Source organism: Hyperolius riggenbachi, chromosome 5, assembly GCF_040937935.1.
Source record: "Hyperolius riggenbachi isolate aHypRig1 chromosome 5, aHypRig1.pri, whole genome shotgun sequence".
Lineage (NCBI taxonomy): Eukaryota > Metazoa > Chordata > Amphibia > Anura > Hyperoliidae > Hyperolius > Hyperolius riggenbachi.
The window spans coordinates 3,011,303-3,029,662 of record NC_090650.1 but is presented as its reverse complement, the minus strand read 5'-3'; the positions used below and the strand labels follow the sequence as shown (position 1 = coordinate 3,029,662).

Genomic DNA, 18,360 nt, shown 5'->3' with positions numbered 1-18,360 from the left:
CGTAGCGCTGCACACGGAAGGGCTGTTGGTTGTTGTGTTTGAAGAACACTGGGAGACCTCAAGAGCACTACTCCGGAAAGTGACAGTGTCAGCGTCGTCTGATGTTTGTGAATGTTGTGAACCACGCAATGGCTGGGCTACTGCTGCTGCTGAGGCGGGTCTGGTGAACCCAAGGGAGGCAGTGTTGTTTCTGGTACCCTGTCCTGACGCGTTTGCCCAAAGAGTGGGATGTTTGGATAGCATGTGACGGCTCATGCTGGTGGTGGAGAGGTTGTTAATACTTTTCCCCCTGCTCAGGCGGGTCTTGCACACCTTGCAAATCGCCACGGTAACATCCTCAGTGCAGTCTTCAAAGAAAGCCCAGACTTTGGAGCACCTGCCTTCTTGCTGGCGATTTCTGTTTGCTCCTCTTTTGCCTCTCACTTGAACTTCCACGCTTGTGGTGCCTGAAATTGCGCGCCGCCTACCTTGTGGCACAAGGCGAGCTCGTGCAGCAGTGGGTTCTTCAACAGACTCATCTGTGCTGCTGCTACGACTGCGATGTTCTCGTTCACAAACAAAATCTGGGTCTCTGTCCACATTGTCCATACCCTCCTCTTCCATCTCCTCAAACTCGTCATATGTCATTGTGGGCCGCCGCTGTGGAGTAGAGCTCCCCACAACAACCTCTGCGCAGCACACTCCAACGTCGTCTTCCAGATCTTGTCGGCCGACCTCCTGCAATTGCAACCCCTCCTGCCCAAATTGCTCTGGGATTTGGGTTTCCGAGTCCTCTTCGGACTCGCCTTGTATTTCAGTGCGCGGTGCATTTCCCACAGTTAACGGTTGTGAATCCAGGCACAACATTTCTGGCTGTTCCTCCATTGACCTTTGAAAGGTGGAAGTTTGTTGGGCTGGGAATAGCTCCTGCGAATACCCCATTGTGTCCTGAGGTAATTCATCGGACTGGTTATCTGGCAGTTGTGTGCGTGGTGTCGCTGCCGGTTGTGTCAGCTTTGTGCCCACTGGCTCCTTGTAACTGGCTGAGGACTCGGACCTCGTGCGTGATGTGCTGGTGCTGCTTAACCCACTGCTGGACGCTTGAGAGGTCATCCAAGTAATTATCTGGTCCTGTTCTTTTGGATTTGTGAGGGTTGTTGTCCTGGACAACATGGGCGGTATTGAGTGGGTTTTCTTGGGTGCTCCCCTGTGGCCTGTACGTGAACCGTCAGGGGAAACACCTCTTCCCTTGCCCCTCCCTCTTTCACCGGATTTCTTCCTCATTTCACTTATCCTTACAGTACACGCTGACTGGCAGCAGTACAGTGGCAGTACAGAAATGCTATACAGTACCACTATTCCCAGCAGCGACACAGAGCACAATGCTATACAGTGACGGGTGAGCGGTGTACCACTATTCCCAGCAGCGACACAGAGCACAATGCTATACAGTGGCGGGTGAGCGGTGTACCACTATTCCCAGCAGACACAGAACAGTACACAGAATGCTATATAGTGTGGCTGAACGAGCGGTGTACTACTGTTCCCAGCAGACACAGAACAGTACACAGAATGCTATATAGTGTGGCTGAACGAGCGGTGTACTACTGTTCCCAGCAGACACAGAACAGTACACAGAATGCTATATAGTGTGGCTGAACGAGCGGTGTACCACTATTCCCAGCAGACACAGAACAGTACACAGAATGCTATATAGTGTGGCTGAACGAGCGGTGTACTACTGTTCCCAGCAGACACAGAACAGTACACAGAATGCTATATAGTGTGGCTGAACGAGCGGTGTACCACTATTCCCAGCAGACACAGAACAGTACACAGAATGCTATATAGTGTGGCTGAACGAGCGGTGTACTACTGTTCCCAGCAGACACAGAACAGTACACAGAATGCTATATAGTGTGGCTGAACGAGCGGTGTACTACTGTTCCCAGCAGACACAGAACAGTACACAGAATGCTATATAGTGTGGCTGAACGAGCGGTGTACTACTGTTCCCAGCAGACACAGAACAGTACACAGAATGCTATATAGTGTGGCTGAACGAGCGGTGTACCACTATTCCCAGCAGACACAGAACAGTACACAGAATGCTATATAGTGTGGCTGAACGAGCGGTGTACTACTGTTCCCAGCAGACACAGAACAGTACACAGAATGCTATATAGTGTGGCTGAACGAGCGGTGTACCACTATTCCCAGCAGACACAGAACAGTACACAGAATGCTATATAGTGTGGCTGAACGAGCGGTGTACTACTGTTCCCAGCAGACACAGAACAGTACACAGAATGCTATATAGTGTGGCTGAACGAGCGGTGTACTACTGTTCCCAGCAGACACAGAACAGTACACAGAATGCTATATAGTGTGGCTGAACGAGCGGTGTACTACTGTTCCCAGCAGACACAGAACAGTACACAGAATGCTATATAGTGTGGCTGAACGAGCGGTGTACCACTATTCCCAGCAGACACAGAACAGTACACAGAATGCTATATAGTGTGGCTGAACGAGCGGTGTACTACTGTTCCCAGCAGACACAGAACAGTACACAGAATGCTATATAGTGTGGCTGAACGAGCGGTGTACCACTATTCCCAGCAGACACAGAACAGTACACAGAATGCTATATAGTGTGGCTGAACGAGCGGTGTACTACTGTTCCCAGCAGACACAGAACAGTACACAGAATGCTATATAGTGTGGCTGAACGAGCGGTGTACTACTGTTCCCAGCAGACACAGAACAGTACACAGAATGCTATATAGTGTGGCTGAGCGAGGTACACAGTGGCAGTAAACAATGCTATATATAGTGTGGCTGAGCGAGCGGTGTACTACTGTTCCCAGCTGCGACACACAATGACTGGGGGGGACCCTGGCTAGCGTGGCTGGAGCGCGAACTACCCTGCCTGCCTACCCAAAGCTAAACCCACAGACAAATGGCGGAGATATGACGTGGTTCGGGTATTTATTTACCCGAACCACGTGACCGTTCGGCCAATCAGAGCGCGTTCGGGTCCGAACCACGTGACCCGTTCGGCCAATCACAGCGCTAGCCGAACGTTCGGGGAACGTTCGGCCATGCGCTCTTAGTTCGGCCATGTGGCCGAACGGTTTGGCCGAGCACCGTCAGCTGTCCTAGCATAAACCATACTACCATTATGATCAATTCAATAGAAAAAGTAGCATGATTAAGGATTTGTACTTTTTGAAAAGCATGCTTATATACCATAGCATATCTATTGAATTGATCATAATGGTAGTATGGTACATGCTAGGCCAGCTTTAGCATGTAGAGGTGGGACAAGGTCCTTCAGCACCCAAGGCTGAGACAGCAAAGTGTGCCCCCCATCCCTCCCACCCCAGCCATCACACACTGATTGCTATTACACTAAGAGGTGCCCCAGGGCCCCCAACCCCCCCAACACCTTAATCGCTACTTATCTGGCTTGCAGTCGCTGCCATGTATCACCTTTTCTTATTTCTTTCTGCTTCAAACACAATTGGGAATGACAGCTGAATGAATTGTGCACCCCCTCCTACACTGCGCCCTGAGGCTGGAGCCTCTCCAGCCTCTGCCTCGGCCCGGCCCTGAGTGTGGTTGATGGTCTAGGGGGTAAGACAGATACCTACTACCATGTAGTGTGGTTCATGGTCTAGAGGTTAAGACAGATACCTACTAGCTACTACACACTGCATCCTGGGTTCAAATCCCAGCTATGGTATATAAGCATGCTTTTCAAAAAGTACCGATCCTTATTCATACTACTTTTTCTATTGCATTGATCATAATGGTAGTATGGTTTATGCTAGGATAGCTTTACCATGTAGTGTGGTTCATGGTCTAGAGGTTAAGACAGATACCTACTACACACTGCATCCTGGGTTCAAATCCCAGCCATGGTATATAAGCTGTTTTGAAAATCTGCAATTTCCTACTGGATGATATAAGAGGATGGAGGGAGGGAGGAGGAGAGAATATTTTGATGTGATTCCGGAAAATTCCGTCGGAATTATAAATTTTCGCGGAATTCCGTTTGAGAAATTCCGTTCCGACTAACAAAATCGGAATTATTAATTCCGACCGGAATCACGGAATTAATAATTCCGCAGAATTTTCCGACCATGCCTGGTAACCAATAGCAACCACAGCAATGGTTACCTCGCAAGGACAGGACTAGGAGGACAGAGGCTGACAGAATGAATGCTTGCTAATCTAGTCACTGCCTCAGTGACAGCAATTATTCACAGAGACAGGAGTGAGGTAACCAATAGCAACCACAGCAATAGCTACCTCGCAAGGACAGGACAGAATCGGCAGGCAATAGCAGAATCAAAAGGCAGGCAAACGTAATACACAGACAAATATACAATAGATATGATTTCCTAGCGTATTACAACTTACAGCCATCAATGAAACTACTAACGACTGACTAACATATGTATATATCGGTAGAGATGAGCGTAATGACGTAATTACGATTTCGCGAAATTTCGCGTAATTAGTGTAATTACGATTATGGCCGTAAGTACATAATCGTAATGAAGAAGGATTTTGCGAAATTTCGCGTAACCGTAATTTTCGCGTAATTTTCGCATTACAGTCGGTATTACGAAATTAATGCGTATGGCCATGCTCCCAAGCGGAAAAGTTGACGCATGTATCAATGTTAGGTAGCCGCCGACTTTAAGGGTTAATAGCAAAGCCCCCTTAAATGCTAAGAGCCTCAAATTTGGAGAATATATTAAGGAGATCAGGAGGAATAAGAGGAAAATATTTTTTTTCAAAAAGACCTTATAGTTTTTGAGAAAATCGATGTTAAAGTTTCAAAGGAAAAATGTAAACATTTAAAAACCCGCCGACTTTAACGGGTAATAGCAAAGCCTGCTTAAAGTTTAGGAACACCAAATTCCCAGGGTATATTAAGGGGATCAGTGGGAATAAGAGGAAAAAAATTTTTTCCAAAAAGACCTTATAGTTTTTGAGAAAATCGATTTTTACGTTTCAAGGGCGAAAATGTCTTTTAAATGCGGAAAATGTCAGTTTTTTTTGCACAGGTAACAATAGTGTATTATTTTCATAGATTCCCCCAAGTGGGAAGAGTTTTACTTACTTCGTTCTGAGTGTGGGAAATATTAAAAAAAAACGACGTGGGGTCCCCCCTCCCAGACCTCTTTAACCCCTTGTCCCCCATGCAGGCTGGGATAGCCAGAATGCGGAGCACCGGCCGCGTGGGGCTCCGCACCCTGACTATACCAGCCCGCATGGTCCATGGATTGGGGGGTCTCGGAAGGGAAGGGGCAGCCAAGCTTTCCCCTCCCCCTCCGAGCCCTTGTCCAATCCAAGGACAAGGGGCTCTTCTCCACCTCCGATGGGCGGTGGAGGTGGAGGCCGCGATATCCTGGGGGGGGTTCATGGTGGAATCTGGGAGTCCCCTTTAAAAAGGGGTCCCCCAGATGCCCACCCCCCCTCCCAGGAGAAATGAGTATAGAGGTACTTGTACCCCTTACCCATTTCCTTTAAGAGTTAAAGTAAATAAACACACAGACACTTAGAAAAAGTATTTTAATTGAACAAAAAACATAACCACGAAAAAAGTCCTTTAATATTCTTAATTAACCATTAATACTTACCTGTCCCTTTAAATAAATGATCCCTCGCAATATCCTCGGAAATGTTCTATCAGTTACAATGTAACAAAGTTATTACAATGTAACAACTTTGTTACATTGTAACTACGCCGCACCCGACGTCACTCGCCGCCGCCGCATCCGCGTCTGTGCTGCACGGACCCGACAGAGCTCTGAGCTATATAGCTCAGAGCTCTCTAAGCATCTTTGTATTTGGGCTGCAAGTAGTGTTGGGCCGAACCTCCGATTTTCGGTTCGCGAACCGGGTTCGCGAACTTTCGCGAAAGGTTCGGTTCGCGTTAAAGTTCGCGAACCGCAATAGACTTCAATGGGGATGCGAACTTTGAAAAAAAAAAATAATTATGCTGGCCACAAAAGTGATGGAAAAGATGTTTCAAGGGGTCTAACACCTGGAGGGGGGGATGGCGGAGTGGGATACATGCCAAAATTCCCCGGGAAAAATCTGGATTTGACGCAAAGCAGCGTTTTAAGGGCAGAAATCACATTGAATGCTAAATGACAGGCCTAAAGTGCTTTCAAACATCTTGCATGTGTATACATCAATCAGGTAGTGTAATTAAGGTACTGCTTCACACTGACACACCAAACTCATCGTGTAACGCACCGCAAACAGCTGTTTGTGTAGTGACGGCCGTGCTTTACTGGTGCGCACCATGGCGAGAGTGCAGGTTTTGGTGGCTTTACAGCCCATATGGTCATCTGGCTGATGTAGCTGAATGACAGAACAGTGACTGTCCAGCTGATCAAATTTGGTCTGACCACAATGAGGCAACGACCTTATTATCGTGGGTGTGCCCCCCGAGACACTCATCTAGGCGCCGGTCATTGCTCCATTGTGATATGCAAGCCCCTTCACCACGGCAAGGTAATGATCACGAAGGGGAATGGGCGCATGTACATGCCTTTTCTTTTGTTGTTGCAGCTGCCCGCAGTGCAGCCAGAAAAATTAGGCAGTCATGTACACGCACCCGAAAAATTATTACAGCGGCCGCTGCTAGCAGCGGCCTAAAAAATTCAGCAATCCGCCTGGAGTCCCGGACCCTGTTGGTGGTGGCGGAGAAGGTAGTCAAGCGGCCTGCAGGCAGACATGCTGTGTGGAGGGACTGGGAGCGACTTAGTCTTCTTGGGGCAGGCCAGGCAGCCAGTCACACGGCGTGCAGGCAGAGATGCTGTATGTGCGGGGACTGACTTAGTCTTGGGGCGGGCAGCAGCCCTCCGGGATCCATGCCTCATTCATTTTGATAAAGGTGAGGTACTTAACACTTTTGTGACTTAGGCGACTTCTCTTCTCTGTGACAATGCCTCCAGCTGCGCTGAAGGTCCTTTCTGAGAGGACGCTTGCGGCAGGGCAGGAGAGAAGTTGGATGGCAAATTGGGACAGCTCTGGCCACAGGTCAAGCCTGCGCACCCAGTAGTTCAAGGGTTCCTCATCGCTGTTCACAGCAGTGTCTACATCCACACTTAAGGCCAGGTAGTCAGCTACCTGCCGTTCCAGGCGTTGGTGGAGGGTGGATCCGGAAGGGCTACGGCGAGGCGTTGGACTAAAGAACGTCCGCATGTCCGACATCACCATGAGATCGCTGGAGCGTCCTGTCTTTGACTGCGTGGACACGGGAGGAGGATTAGTGGCAGTGGTACCTTGCTGGCGTTGTGCCGTCACATCACCCTTAAAGGCATTGTAAAGCATAGTTGACAGCTGGTTCTGCATGTGCTGCATCCTTTCCACCTTCCGGTGAGTTGGTAACAGGTCCGCCACTTTGTGCCTGTACCGAGGGTCTAGTAGTGTGGCCACCCAGTACAGCTCATTCCCCTTGAGGTTTTTTATACGGGGGTCCCTCAACAGGCAGGACAGCATAAAAGACGACATCTGCACAAAGTCGGATCCAGTACCCTCCATCTCCTCTTGCTCTTCCTCAGTGACGTCAGGTAAGTCAACCTCCTCCCCCCAGCCGTGAACAATACCACGGGAAGGTTGAGCAGCACAAGCCCCTTGCGATGCCTGCTGAGGTTGTTCTCCTGCCGCTGTCCCCTCCTCCTCCTCCTCCTCCTCCCCCAAAGAAACACCTTGCTCATCATCCTCTGAGTCTGATTCGTCTTCTGCACACGACTTCTCTTCTTCCTCCTCCTCCCCCCTCTGTGCTGCCGCAGGTGTTGAGGAAACAGCTGGGTCTGATGAAAATTGGTCCCATGCCTGTTCCTGCCGTAACGGTTCCTGGTCACGCTCATTCACAGCTTCATCCGCCACTCTACGCACAGCACGCTCCAAGAAGTAAGCGTAGGGAATTAAGTCGCTGATGGTGCCCTCACTGCGGCTCACCAGGTTGGTCACCTCCTCAAACGGCCGCATGAGCCTGCATGCATTTTCCATCAGTGTCCAGTTGTCGGGCCAGAACATCCCCATCTTCCCAGACTGTTTCATTCTACTGTAGTTGTAGAGGTAGTGGGTGACGGCTTTCTTCTGTTCTAGCAGGCGGGAGAACATGAGCAGGGTCGAGTTCCAGCGAGTCGGGCTATCGCAAATGAGGCGTCTCACCGGCATGTTGTTTTTGCGCTGAATTTCCGCAAAGCGTGCCATGGCTGTGTAAGACCGCCTCAAATGCCCACAGAACTTCCTGGCCTGCTTCAGGACATTCGCTAAGCCAGGGTACTTTGCCACAAATCTTTGAACCACTAGATTCATGACATGTGCCATGCAGGGTATGTGTGTCAGCTTCCCCATATGCAAAGCGGCAAGCAGATTGCTGCCGTTGTCGCACACCACGTTGCCTATCTCTGGCTGTAACAACAATGGCTGTGCATCAGTGATTTCACCACTAAATAATTCTTGCGAAGTGTCAAATGCAGCGGAAGTGGTGCTAGTAGTAGCACTGGTGGCTGAGCAAGATGAGGTGTTCTGTGTCGCTAAATACTCAACCACGTCCTGACAATCTTGGGAGGTGATGGGACGTGCCTTCTTCCGAGCACTGTACTGTGGGCCAGGTCCACACGAAATTACATTTACACGACCTCGCGCAGACCTGCCGGGTGGCCTTCCTCTGGCTCTGCCACTACCTCTTCCTCTACCTGTTTTGTCCATATCGGGTATGCACGGAGTGGTATATCACACTGCGTGCACTCACGTAGGTAGGTGGGTTCACTTAACTGCACAGGTATGCGCACTGATGCGGTGGGTTCACTGAACAGAACAGGTATACAGTGGCGGGTTCACAGAACAGGTATGCAGTGGCGGGTCCACTGAACAGAACAGGTATGCAGTGGTGGGTTCACTAAACAGAACAGGTATACAGTGGCGGTTCACTAAACAGAACAGGTATGCAGTGGCGGGTCCACTGAACAGAACAGGTATGCAGTGGCGGGTTCACTAAACAGAACAGGTATGCAGTGGCGGGTCCACTGAACAGAACAGGTATGCAGTGGCGGGTTCACTTAACTGCACAGGTATGCGCACTGATGCGGTGGGTCCACTGAACAGAACAGGTATGCAGTGGCGGGTTCACTAAACAGAACAGGTATACAGTGGCGGTTCACTAAACAGAACAGGTATGCAGTGGCGGGTCCACTGAACAGAACAGGTATGCAGTGGTGGGTTCACAGCACAGGTATGCAGTGGTGGGTTCACAGCACAGGTATGCAGTGGTGGGTTCACAGCACAGGTATGCAGTGGTGGGTTCAATGAACAGGTATACACAGTGGCGGGTCCACTGAACAGAACAGGTATGCAGTGGCGGGTTCACTAAACAGAACAGGTATACAGTGGCGGTTCACTAAACAGAACAGGTATGCAGTGGCGGGTTCACTGAACAGAACAGGTATGCAGTGGCGGGTTCACTTAACTGCACAGGTATGCGCACTGATGCGGTGGGTCCACTGAACAGAACAGGTATGCAGTGGCGGGTTCACTAAACAGAACAGGTATACAGTGGCGGTTCACTAAACAGAACAGGTATGCAGTGGCGGGTCCACTGAACAGAACAGGTATGCAGTGGTGGGTTCACAGCACAGGTATGCAGTGGTGGGTTCACAGCACAGGTATGCAGTGGTGGGTTCACAGCACAGGTATGCAGTGGTGGGTTCAATGAACAGGTATACACAGTGGCGGGTCCACTGAACAGAACAGGTATGCAGTGGCGGGTTCACTAAACAGAACAGGTATACAGTGGCGGTTCACTAAACAGAACAGGTATGCAGTGGCGGGTCCACTGAACAGAACAGGTATGCAGTGGCGGGTTCACTTAACTGCACAGGTATGCGCACTGATGCGGTGGGTCCACTGAACAGAACAGGTATGCAGTGGCGGGTTCACTAAACAGAACAGGTATACAGTGGCGGTTCACTAAACAGAACAGGTATGCAGTGGCGGGTCCACTGAACAGAACAGGTATGCAGTGGTGGGTTCACAGCACAGGTATGCAGTGGTGGGTTCACAGCACAGGTATGCAGTGGTGGGTTCACAGCACAGGTATGCAGTGGTGGGTTCAATGAACAGGTATACACAGTGGCGGGTCCACTGAACAGAACAGGTATGCAGTGGCGGGTTCACTAAACAGAACAGGTATACAGTGGCGGTTCACTAAACAGAACAGGTATGCAGTGGCGGGTCCACTGAACAGAACAGGTATGCAGTGGCGGGTTCACTTAACTGCACAGGTATGCGCACTGATGCGGTGGGTCCACTGAACAGAACAGGTATGCAGTGGCGGGTTCACTAAACAGAACAGGTATACAGTGGCGGTTCACTAAACAGAACAGGTATGCAGTGGCGGGTCCACTGAACAGAACAGGTATGCAGTGGCGGGTTCACTTAACTGCACAGGTATGCGCACTGATGCGGTGGGTTCACTGAACAGAACAGGTATGCAGTGGCGGGTCCACTGAACAGAACAGGTATGCAGTGGCGGGTTCACTAAACAGAACAGGTATACAGTGGCGGTTCACTGAACAGAACAGGTATGCAGTGGCGGGTTCACTTAACTGCACAGGTATGCGCACTGATGCGGTGGGTTCACTGAACAGAACAGGTATGCAGTGGCGGGTTCACTAAACAGAACAGGTATGCAGTGGCGGGTCCACTGAACAGAACAGGTATGCAGTGGCGGGTTCACTTAACTGCACAGGTATGCGCACTGATGCGGTGGGTCCACTGAACAGAACAGGTATGCAGTGGCGGGTTCACTAAACAGAACAGGTATACAGTGGCGGTTCACTAAACAGAACAGGTATGCAGTGGCGGGTCCACTGAACAGAACAGGTATGCAGTGGTGGGTTCACAGCACAGGTATGCAGTGGTGGGTTCACAGCACAGGTATGCAGTGGTGGGTTCACAGCACAGGTATGCAGTGGTGGGTTCAATGAACAGGTATACAGTGGCGGGTCCACTGAACAGAACAGGTATGCAGTGGTGGGTTCACAGCACAGGTATGCAGTGGTGGGTTCACAGCACAGGTATGCAGTGGTGGGTTCACAGAACAGGTATGCAGCCAGACAGGAACAAGCTAAGCCTAACTAATCTTTCCCTGAGAGACAGTCTGCAGCAGCTCGCCCTACTCTGACTAATGCAGGCACACGAGTGGCCGTAATGGCCGCCGCTGCCTGCCTTATATAAGGGGGGGTGGGGCTCCAGGGGCTAGTGTAGCCTAATTGGCTACACTGGGCCTGCTGACTGTGATGTAGAGGGTCAAAGTTGACCCTCCATGTGCATTATGGGGCGAACCGAACTTCCGCAAAGGTTCGCCTGCGGGACGCGAACGCAAACCACTGAAGTTCGCATGGAACCGTTCGCAGGCGAACCGTTCGGCCCAACTCTAGCTGCAAGGAGCCCCATTGGTCCTTAGCAGACCAATGGGGTTCCTTCTGATTTAAAGGAACCCCATTGGTCTGCTAAGGACCAATGGGGCTCCTTGGAGCCCAAATACAAAGATGCTTAGAGAGCTCTGAGCTATATAGCTCAGAGCTCTGTCGGGTCCGTGCAGCACAGAAGCGGATGCGGCGGCGGCGAGTGACGTCGGGTGCGGCGTAGTTACAATGTAAAAAAGTTGTTACATTGTAATAACTTTGTTACATTGTAACTGATAGAACATTTCCGAGGATATTGCGAGGGATCATTTATTTAAAGGGACAGGTAAGTATTAATGGTTAATTAAGAATATTAAAGGACTTTTTTCGTGGTTATGTTTTTTGTTCAATTAAAATACTTTTTCTAAGTGTCTGTGTGTTTATTTACTTTTAACTCTTAAAGGAAATGGGTAAGGGGTACAAGTACCTCTATGCTCATTTCTCCTGGGAGGGGGGGTGGGCATCTGGGGGACCCCTTTTTAAAGGGGACTCCCAGATTCCACCATGAACCCCCCCCCCCAGGAAATCGCGGCCTCCACCTCCACCGCACATCGGAGGTGGAGAAGAGCCCCTTGTCCTTGGATTGGACAAGGGCTCGGAGGGGGAGGGGAAAGCTTGGCTGCCCCTCCCCTTCCGAGACCCCCCAATCCATGGACCATGCGGGCTGGTATAGTCAGGGTGCGGAGCCCCACGCGGCCGGTGCTCCGCATTTTGGCTATCCCAGCCTGCATGGGGGACAAGGGGTTAAAGAGGTCTGGGAGGGGGGACCCCACGTCGTTTTTTTTTTTATATTTCCAACACTCAGAACGAAGTAAGTAAAACTCTTCCCACTTGGGGGAATCTATGAAAATAATACAGTATTGTTACCTGTGCAAAAAAAACTGACATTTTCCGCATTTAAAAGACATTTTCGCCCTTGAAACTTAAAAATCGATTTTCTCAAAAACTATAAGGTCTTTTTGAAAAAAAAAATTTTCCTCTTATTCCCAGTGATCCCCTTAATATACCCTGGGAATTTGGTGTTCCTAAACTTTAAGCAGGCTTTGCTATTAACCGTTAAAGTCGGCGGGTTTTTAAATGTTTACATTTTTCCTTTGAAACTTTAACATCGATTTTCTCAAAAACTATAAGGTCTTTTTGAAAAAAACATTTTTCCTCTTATTCCTCCTGATCTCCTTAATATATTCTCCAAATTTGAGGCTCTTAGCATTTAAGGGGGCTTTGCTATTAACCCTTAAAATCGGCGGCTTTTTTATATTATACGGAGCGTTACGGTTTAACGCGAAATTACGGTAGCGTTTAATGCGAAATTACGCGTTGAAAATTACGCTTACGGTATTTTCAATTACGATTTTAATGGCAATTACGCTACCGTAATTTCGCATCGTAATCGCAAATTTCGCATGCGTAATTTTAGTAATGCGAATTTACGAAAATTTCGGCTCAACTCTATATATCGGCCATGAACCGATATATAACATCAGCAAGGAAGACTGGCTAGGATCAGGAACAATACTGCGAACAAGGCTAGGCAATACAAAATATCGGTACTAGAAGGAGTATATATATATGTCTCCATGGGAAATATATAACGTAGCTCCACAGGAATAACTGAACTAAGACAAGGGATATATTTTACAATATCAAGGGACCCAGTAACAGCCTAGACAGAGCTGAAACTATGACGGGTCGGAGTCTAACAGGAGAGGCAGACTTTTATGTAGGCATCAGCCAATAGATGCAAGCATGCAAATCTCCACACAGCTGAATGGTAATCATCCAATCCTGAGCTGGCTTGATTACCATTTGCTAGCTGAAAGACCATCATAACAAATGCATGCAGTTCTATGCAAGAACATGCCTGCAGGAAATCCAGGGCTATCTGGCTGCAGCTCAGCTGTAGTAAACCATTAGTGGAACAATGACGGAATAATTCTGAGCTGTTCAGAACTGCAGAGCAATTGCAAATGATAAAGTGAGTCACTGCGAATGCACAACTGAATGCAGGCTGACAAACCAGAACTGTCCATTTGCGGCACCTCCTGCAATGGACAGAACACATCATAGGAGGAATCCTAACACTTACACTGTTAATAGCGGGATTCTCAAACTTGACACAGTTGGTCACTGGGTGACTGGGATGAATATTAAGGAAAGTGGGTGGAGCCTACAACATCCAATCAAAATTCATCTATTGATTTTCAAGGGGAATATTTACATTGCTGCCATTCTTACACTATCAATGACAGAGGCCTCAAACCTGCTACTGTCGGTCATTAAGTGACTGGGGTTCAAATTCAGTAAATGGGCGGAGCCAAACACAGCCAATAAGATTTCTCTGCTGGATAAACTGCTTCCATTCACACAATTTTGATGCCAGGAACCCAAAAGCTCACAAACTTGGTCATTGAGTGATTGTGTGTCAAGGTTACAAAAACTGGGTGGAGCCAAAAACAGATTTCCCTGGGAAAATGTAAACTGCAGCCATTCTTACACTGTTAATGGCAGGCTTATCAAACTTTGCCCAGATGATCACTGGGTGACTGGGATTAATATTAAAACTGGGTGGAGCCTAAACAAAGCCAATCAATATTCACCTGTTGTTTTTCAAGGGGAATATTAAATTTTCTGCACTGTTAATGGCACAAGCCTCAAACCTGGTACAGTTGGTCATTGGGTCACTGGGGTTTAAATTCAGAAAAGGGGGCGGAGCCACAAACAGCCAATCAGATTTGTTTTATTGATGCCAAGAACCCAAAAGCTTACAAAATTGGTGTATCCAGGTTGCAAAAAGTAGGCCAAAAACAAATTTCACTGGGAAAATATAAACTGCAGGCCTTTTTACACTGTTAATGCAGGTTTCTCAAACTTTGCCCAGATGGTCACTGGGTGACTGAGATTAATATTTAGTAAGTGGGTGGAGCCTATAATAGCCAATCAAAATTCACCTGTTGATTTTCAAGGGGAATTGTAAGGCTTGGTGGTGTATTCTCCACAGTCAGCATGCAACGCATGAGCTGACGTGGAGGAGGTACACACACTAGCACAAGGAAACAGGCTATCCCTAGTATAGTGGAGGGGAGGACTGACTCCAAAAGGAGATTGTGGCGCACAGAGCCGGTGCAGATCCGACAGCCACAAACAATACTTTTGCGATAACGTCTCAGCGCAAGGTAGCGCTGAGCGCATAAACCAGAACTGAGGAGATCAGGACAGGTAGACAGAATGAATGCTTGCTAGCTAGCCGCTACTTAGTGACAGCAAGCGTCCACAACAAGACAGACTGGAATGAGGCAGCCAATGCGTTAGCAGCGATGGCGTGCCTCACAAAGACAGGACAGGATAGTCAGGAAATAGCAGGATCAAGATAGATGAACGTAACACAGACAAAAATACAGTAAGTATGTTTTCCTAGCGTATTACAATTACAGCTATCAATGAAACTATTTGTAACGTCTGACTAACATATGTATATATCGGCAATGAACCGATATATGACATAAGCAGGAACACTGACTTAGACTGGAGCAATACAGGGAACAGGACTCAGAAGGATTTGCTATCTCTTCGCAGAGATGAACGCAATCCACAAATGTTAACAGAACAGGATTCAGAAGGATTCGTTATCTCTTCGCAGCGATGAACGCAATCCACAAACGGTAACAGAACAGGATTCAGAAGGATTCGTTATCTCTTCGCAGAGATGAACGCAATCCACAAACAGAACCAGGAGCAGGGTAACTACCTCAGCACGGGTGATCACGGTACGCGCAAACTACCAAAACGTGCTGGAAAACTGACTAACTGAACACAGGATATAAAAAGTTCGTGTACGTATATATCAGCGACACTGATGTATCAACGTAACACGAATACAAGGAAAATAATAAACGTGCTGGTATGCATATATATTGGCAATGAACCAATATATGATGCAAAGACCAGCAAAGTATCTTTAGAACAAGAAACACGATTGGGGGCTGAAGCGACAGCAAGACAGGCTTAAACTGAAGCTATGAAAACCCGAGGAGTCCTGCAGGAAGCAGATCTTTATACTGAGGTCATCCAATGGGAGCAGACATGCAGATTCCCACACAGGTGAATGATAATCAGTCACAAGCTGACAGCAGGGAAAGGCAGACAAAGCTATGCAGCTTGCATGGAAAGAGATCAGAACTACCTGAGCTGCAGCACTACTACTTCCAGCAATACCTGCTGTGGCAGCGATCATGACAGGAATATTTAAATTGCTGCCATTTTTACACTGTTAATAGCAGATGCCTCAAAACTGCTACAGTTGGTCATTGGGCGACTGGGGTTCAAATGCTGGAGAGGGGCGGAGCCACAAATAGCCAATCTGATTTATTTAATTTCTTTGGGAATATACAAATTATTGATGCCAAAGCCCACAAACTTGGTCAGTGAGTAATTGTGTGTTAGGGTTAGAAAAAGTGTGCGGAGCCAACACCAGCCAAATACATACCTGGGCAACGCCGGGTCATCAGCTAGTTGACCAATACAAATTGAATATATGGCTTTATTCTAACAACTGTTTCCTAGGGGTTTTGTCTTGTTTGTGCTCATACTATAGGTTTCTTGTATGTGTGTGTGCTTTTACTTGTTTAGAACCTTTTTTTGTGTGAAATTAGTACGTTATCCCTCAACCCCACAGAAGCAGGAGGCCCTGTGCAGCAGGTACATTATGATTATGACCAATACAATTGTGTGAATGTGAAGCAAAATATGTAAAGTAATTGTGAGAAAATGATGCACTGGTAATTACCACAGGTGTGAATACAGTCCTTCAGTGTTTGGAAATTATTTCTGTTTCCCTGGCATCCTCCATAAACAAATGTTTGGCAAGATTTGGTCTTCTTATCGTAGTAATAGCGTTCCATATGTGCCTGGCATGGGCCGGGTTCCTGATCTAATGTACAGATGTCATCTACATGGAAACAAAAGGAAGATGTCAGGAATTACAGAGAAGATTTACGGAAAAGAATGATGAAGATTTTGCAGGAATAGGGCATGAATGACAATTTATTATTACATCCTTATTTCTAAATATGCTGGCAGTGTAAAACGTAAATCAAACAGAATATGACATTGCAGGCCGCTTATTCCCCTACATCCAACTGAAAATAGTACAAACACAACATTTAAAAATATTGAAAATGAGAGATTTTTTTATTTTTAAATATATAAAGGCAGTCCCTATTTACAAATAGTGATGGCGAACAGTTCACAGCAAAATATGGGTGTTCAAGCCCGCCCCCCCAGGCAAACATATGGTGCGTTCAACCTGCTGTTTACATCTAAAAAGGGTGCCTGGAAGAGGAGACCCCCCCCCCTGTAATGCCTAACCCTTAAATCCCCTGTTGGTGCCTTACCCTAAGACCTTCCTGGTGGTGCCTAACCCTATGACGCCCCTGGTGGTGCCTAACCCTATGACGCCCCTGGTGGTGCCTAACCGTAATATCCCCTAGGTGGTGCCTAACCCTAAGACCCCACTGGTGGTGCCTAACCCTAAGACTCCACTGGTGGTGCCTAGCTCTAAGACCCCACTGGTGGTGCCTAACCCTAAAACCTCCCTGGTGGTGCCAAACCCTAAGACCCTCCTGGTGATGCCTAACCCTAATATCCACCTTGTAGTGCCTAACCATAATACCTCACTGGTGGTGCCTAACCATAAAACCTCCCTGGTAGGGCCTAGCCCTAAGATTCCCCCCCCCCCAGTGGTGCCTAACACCAAGATCCCCCTGGTGGTGCCTAACCCTAATATCCCCCTGGTGGTGCCTAACCCTAAGACCCCACTGGTGGTGCCTAACCCTAAGACTCCACTGGTGGTGCCTAGCTCTAAGACCCCGCTGGTGGTGCCTAACCCTAAAACCTCCCTGGTGGTGCCAAACCCTAAGACCCTCCTAGTGATGCCTAACCCTAATATCCACCTTGTAGTGTCCAACCATAATACCTCACTGGTGGTGCCTAACCATAAAACCTCCCTGGTAGGGCCTAGCCCTAAGATCCCCCCCCCCCCAGTGGTGCCTAACACCAAGATCCCCCTGGTGGTGCCTAACCCTAATATCCCCCTGGTGGTGCCTAACCCTAAGACCCCACTGGTGGTGCCTAACCCTAATATCCCCCTGGTGGTGCCTAACCCTAAGACCCTCCTGGTGATGCCTAACCCTAATATCCACCTTGTAGTGCCTAACCATAAAACCTCCCTGGTAGGGCCTAGCCCTAAGATCCCCCCCCCAGTGGTGCCTAACACCAAGATCCCCCTGGTGGTGTCTAACCCTAAGACCCTCCTGGGGTGCCTAACCCGAAGAACCACTTGGTGGGGCCTAACCCATCCCTAAGATTCCCCTGGTGGTGCCTAACCTTAATATCCCCCCCCCCCTCCAGTGCTGTCTAACCCTAACATCCCCTGGTGGTGCCGGCTGGGCGCCCTTGGGGAGTTAGCACCCTTTGACACATGAACTACCCCTCCCCCCAAGCTATGCCCCTGTGGAGTGCCAAAATGTGCCCTGGATCCCTTGGATCCTAGCAAAGCCCCTGTGTTTAGTCCTACCTCTAAGGATGGGCTAACATTTATAACTATTATTATTGATTTAAAAAGAGCTAACATATTCCGTAGCGTTGTACAAAGTAGGAAAACAAGCAAGGGGTACATAATGATACAGAAAATGACCTCTGGCATAGATGACAACCAGCCCCTGGTTTCTGACCTCCGACATGGATGATGGCCACCCTCTGGTCTGTGACTGTGACCTCTGACATGGATGATGACCACCCCCTGGTTTCTGACCTCTGGCATGGATGATGGTCACCCTCTATTCTGTGACCTCTGTCATGGATGATGACCACCCTCTTG

General features: G+C 48.4%; 1 protein-coding gene across 4 annotated transcripts in view; it reads right to left on the bottom strand.

Annotated features, from left to right (window-relative positions):
• Nucleotides 1-18,360, bottom strand: part of LOC137519515 (actinia tenebrosa protease inhibitors-like) — a 159,611-nt gene that overhangs the window by 42,429 nt on the left and 98,822 nt on the right. For all 4 annotated transcript variants that reach the window (XM_068238474.1, XM_068238477.1, XM_068238476.1 and 1 more), the window contains one exon: nucleotides 16,270-16,431. In XM_068238474.1, coding sequence (XP_068094575.1) covers nucleotides 16,270-16,431 — 162 coding nt within the window. The remainder of the gene's footprint in view (nucleotides 1-16,269; nucleotides 16,432-18,360) is intronic.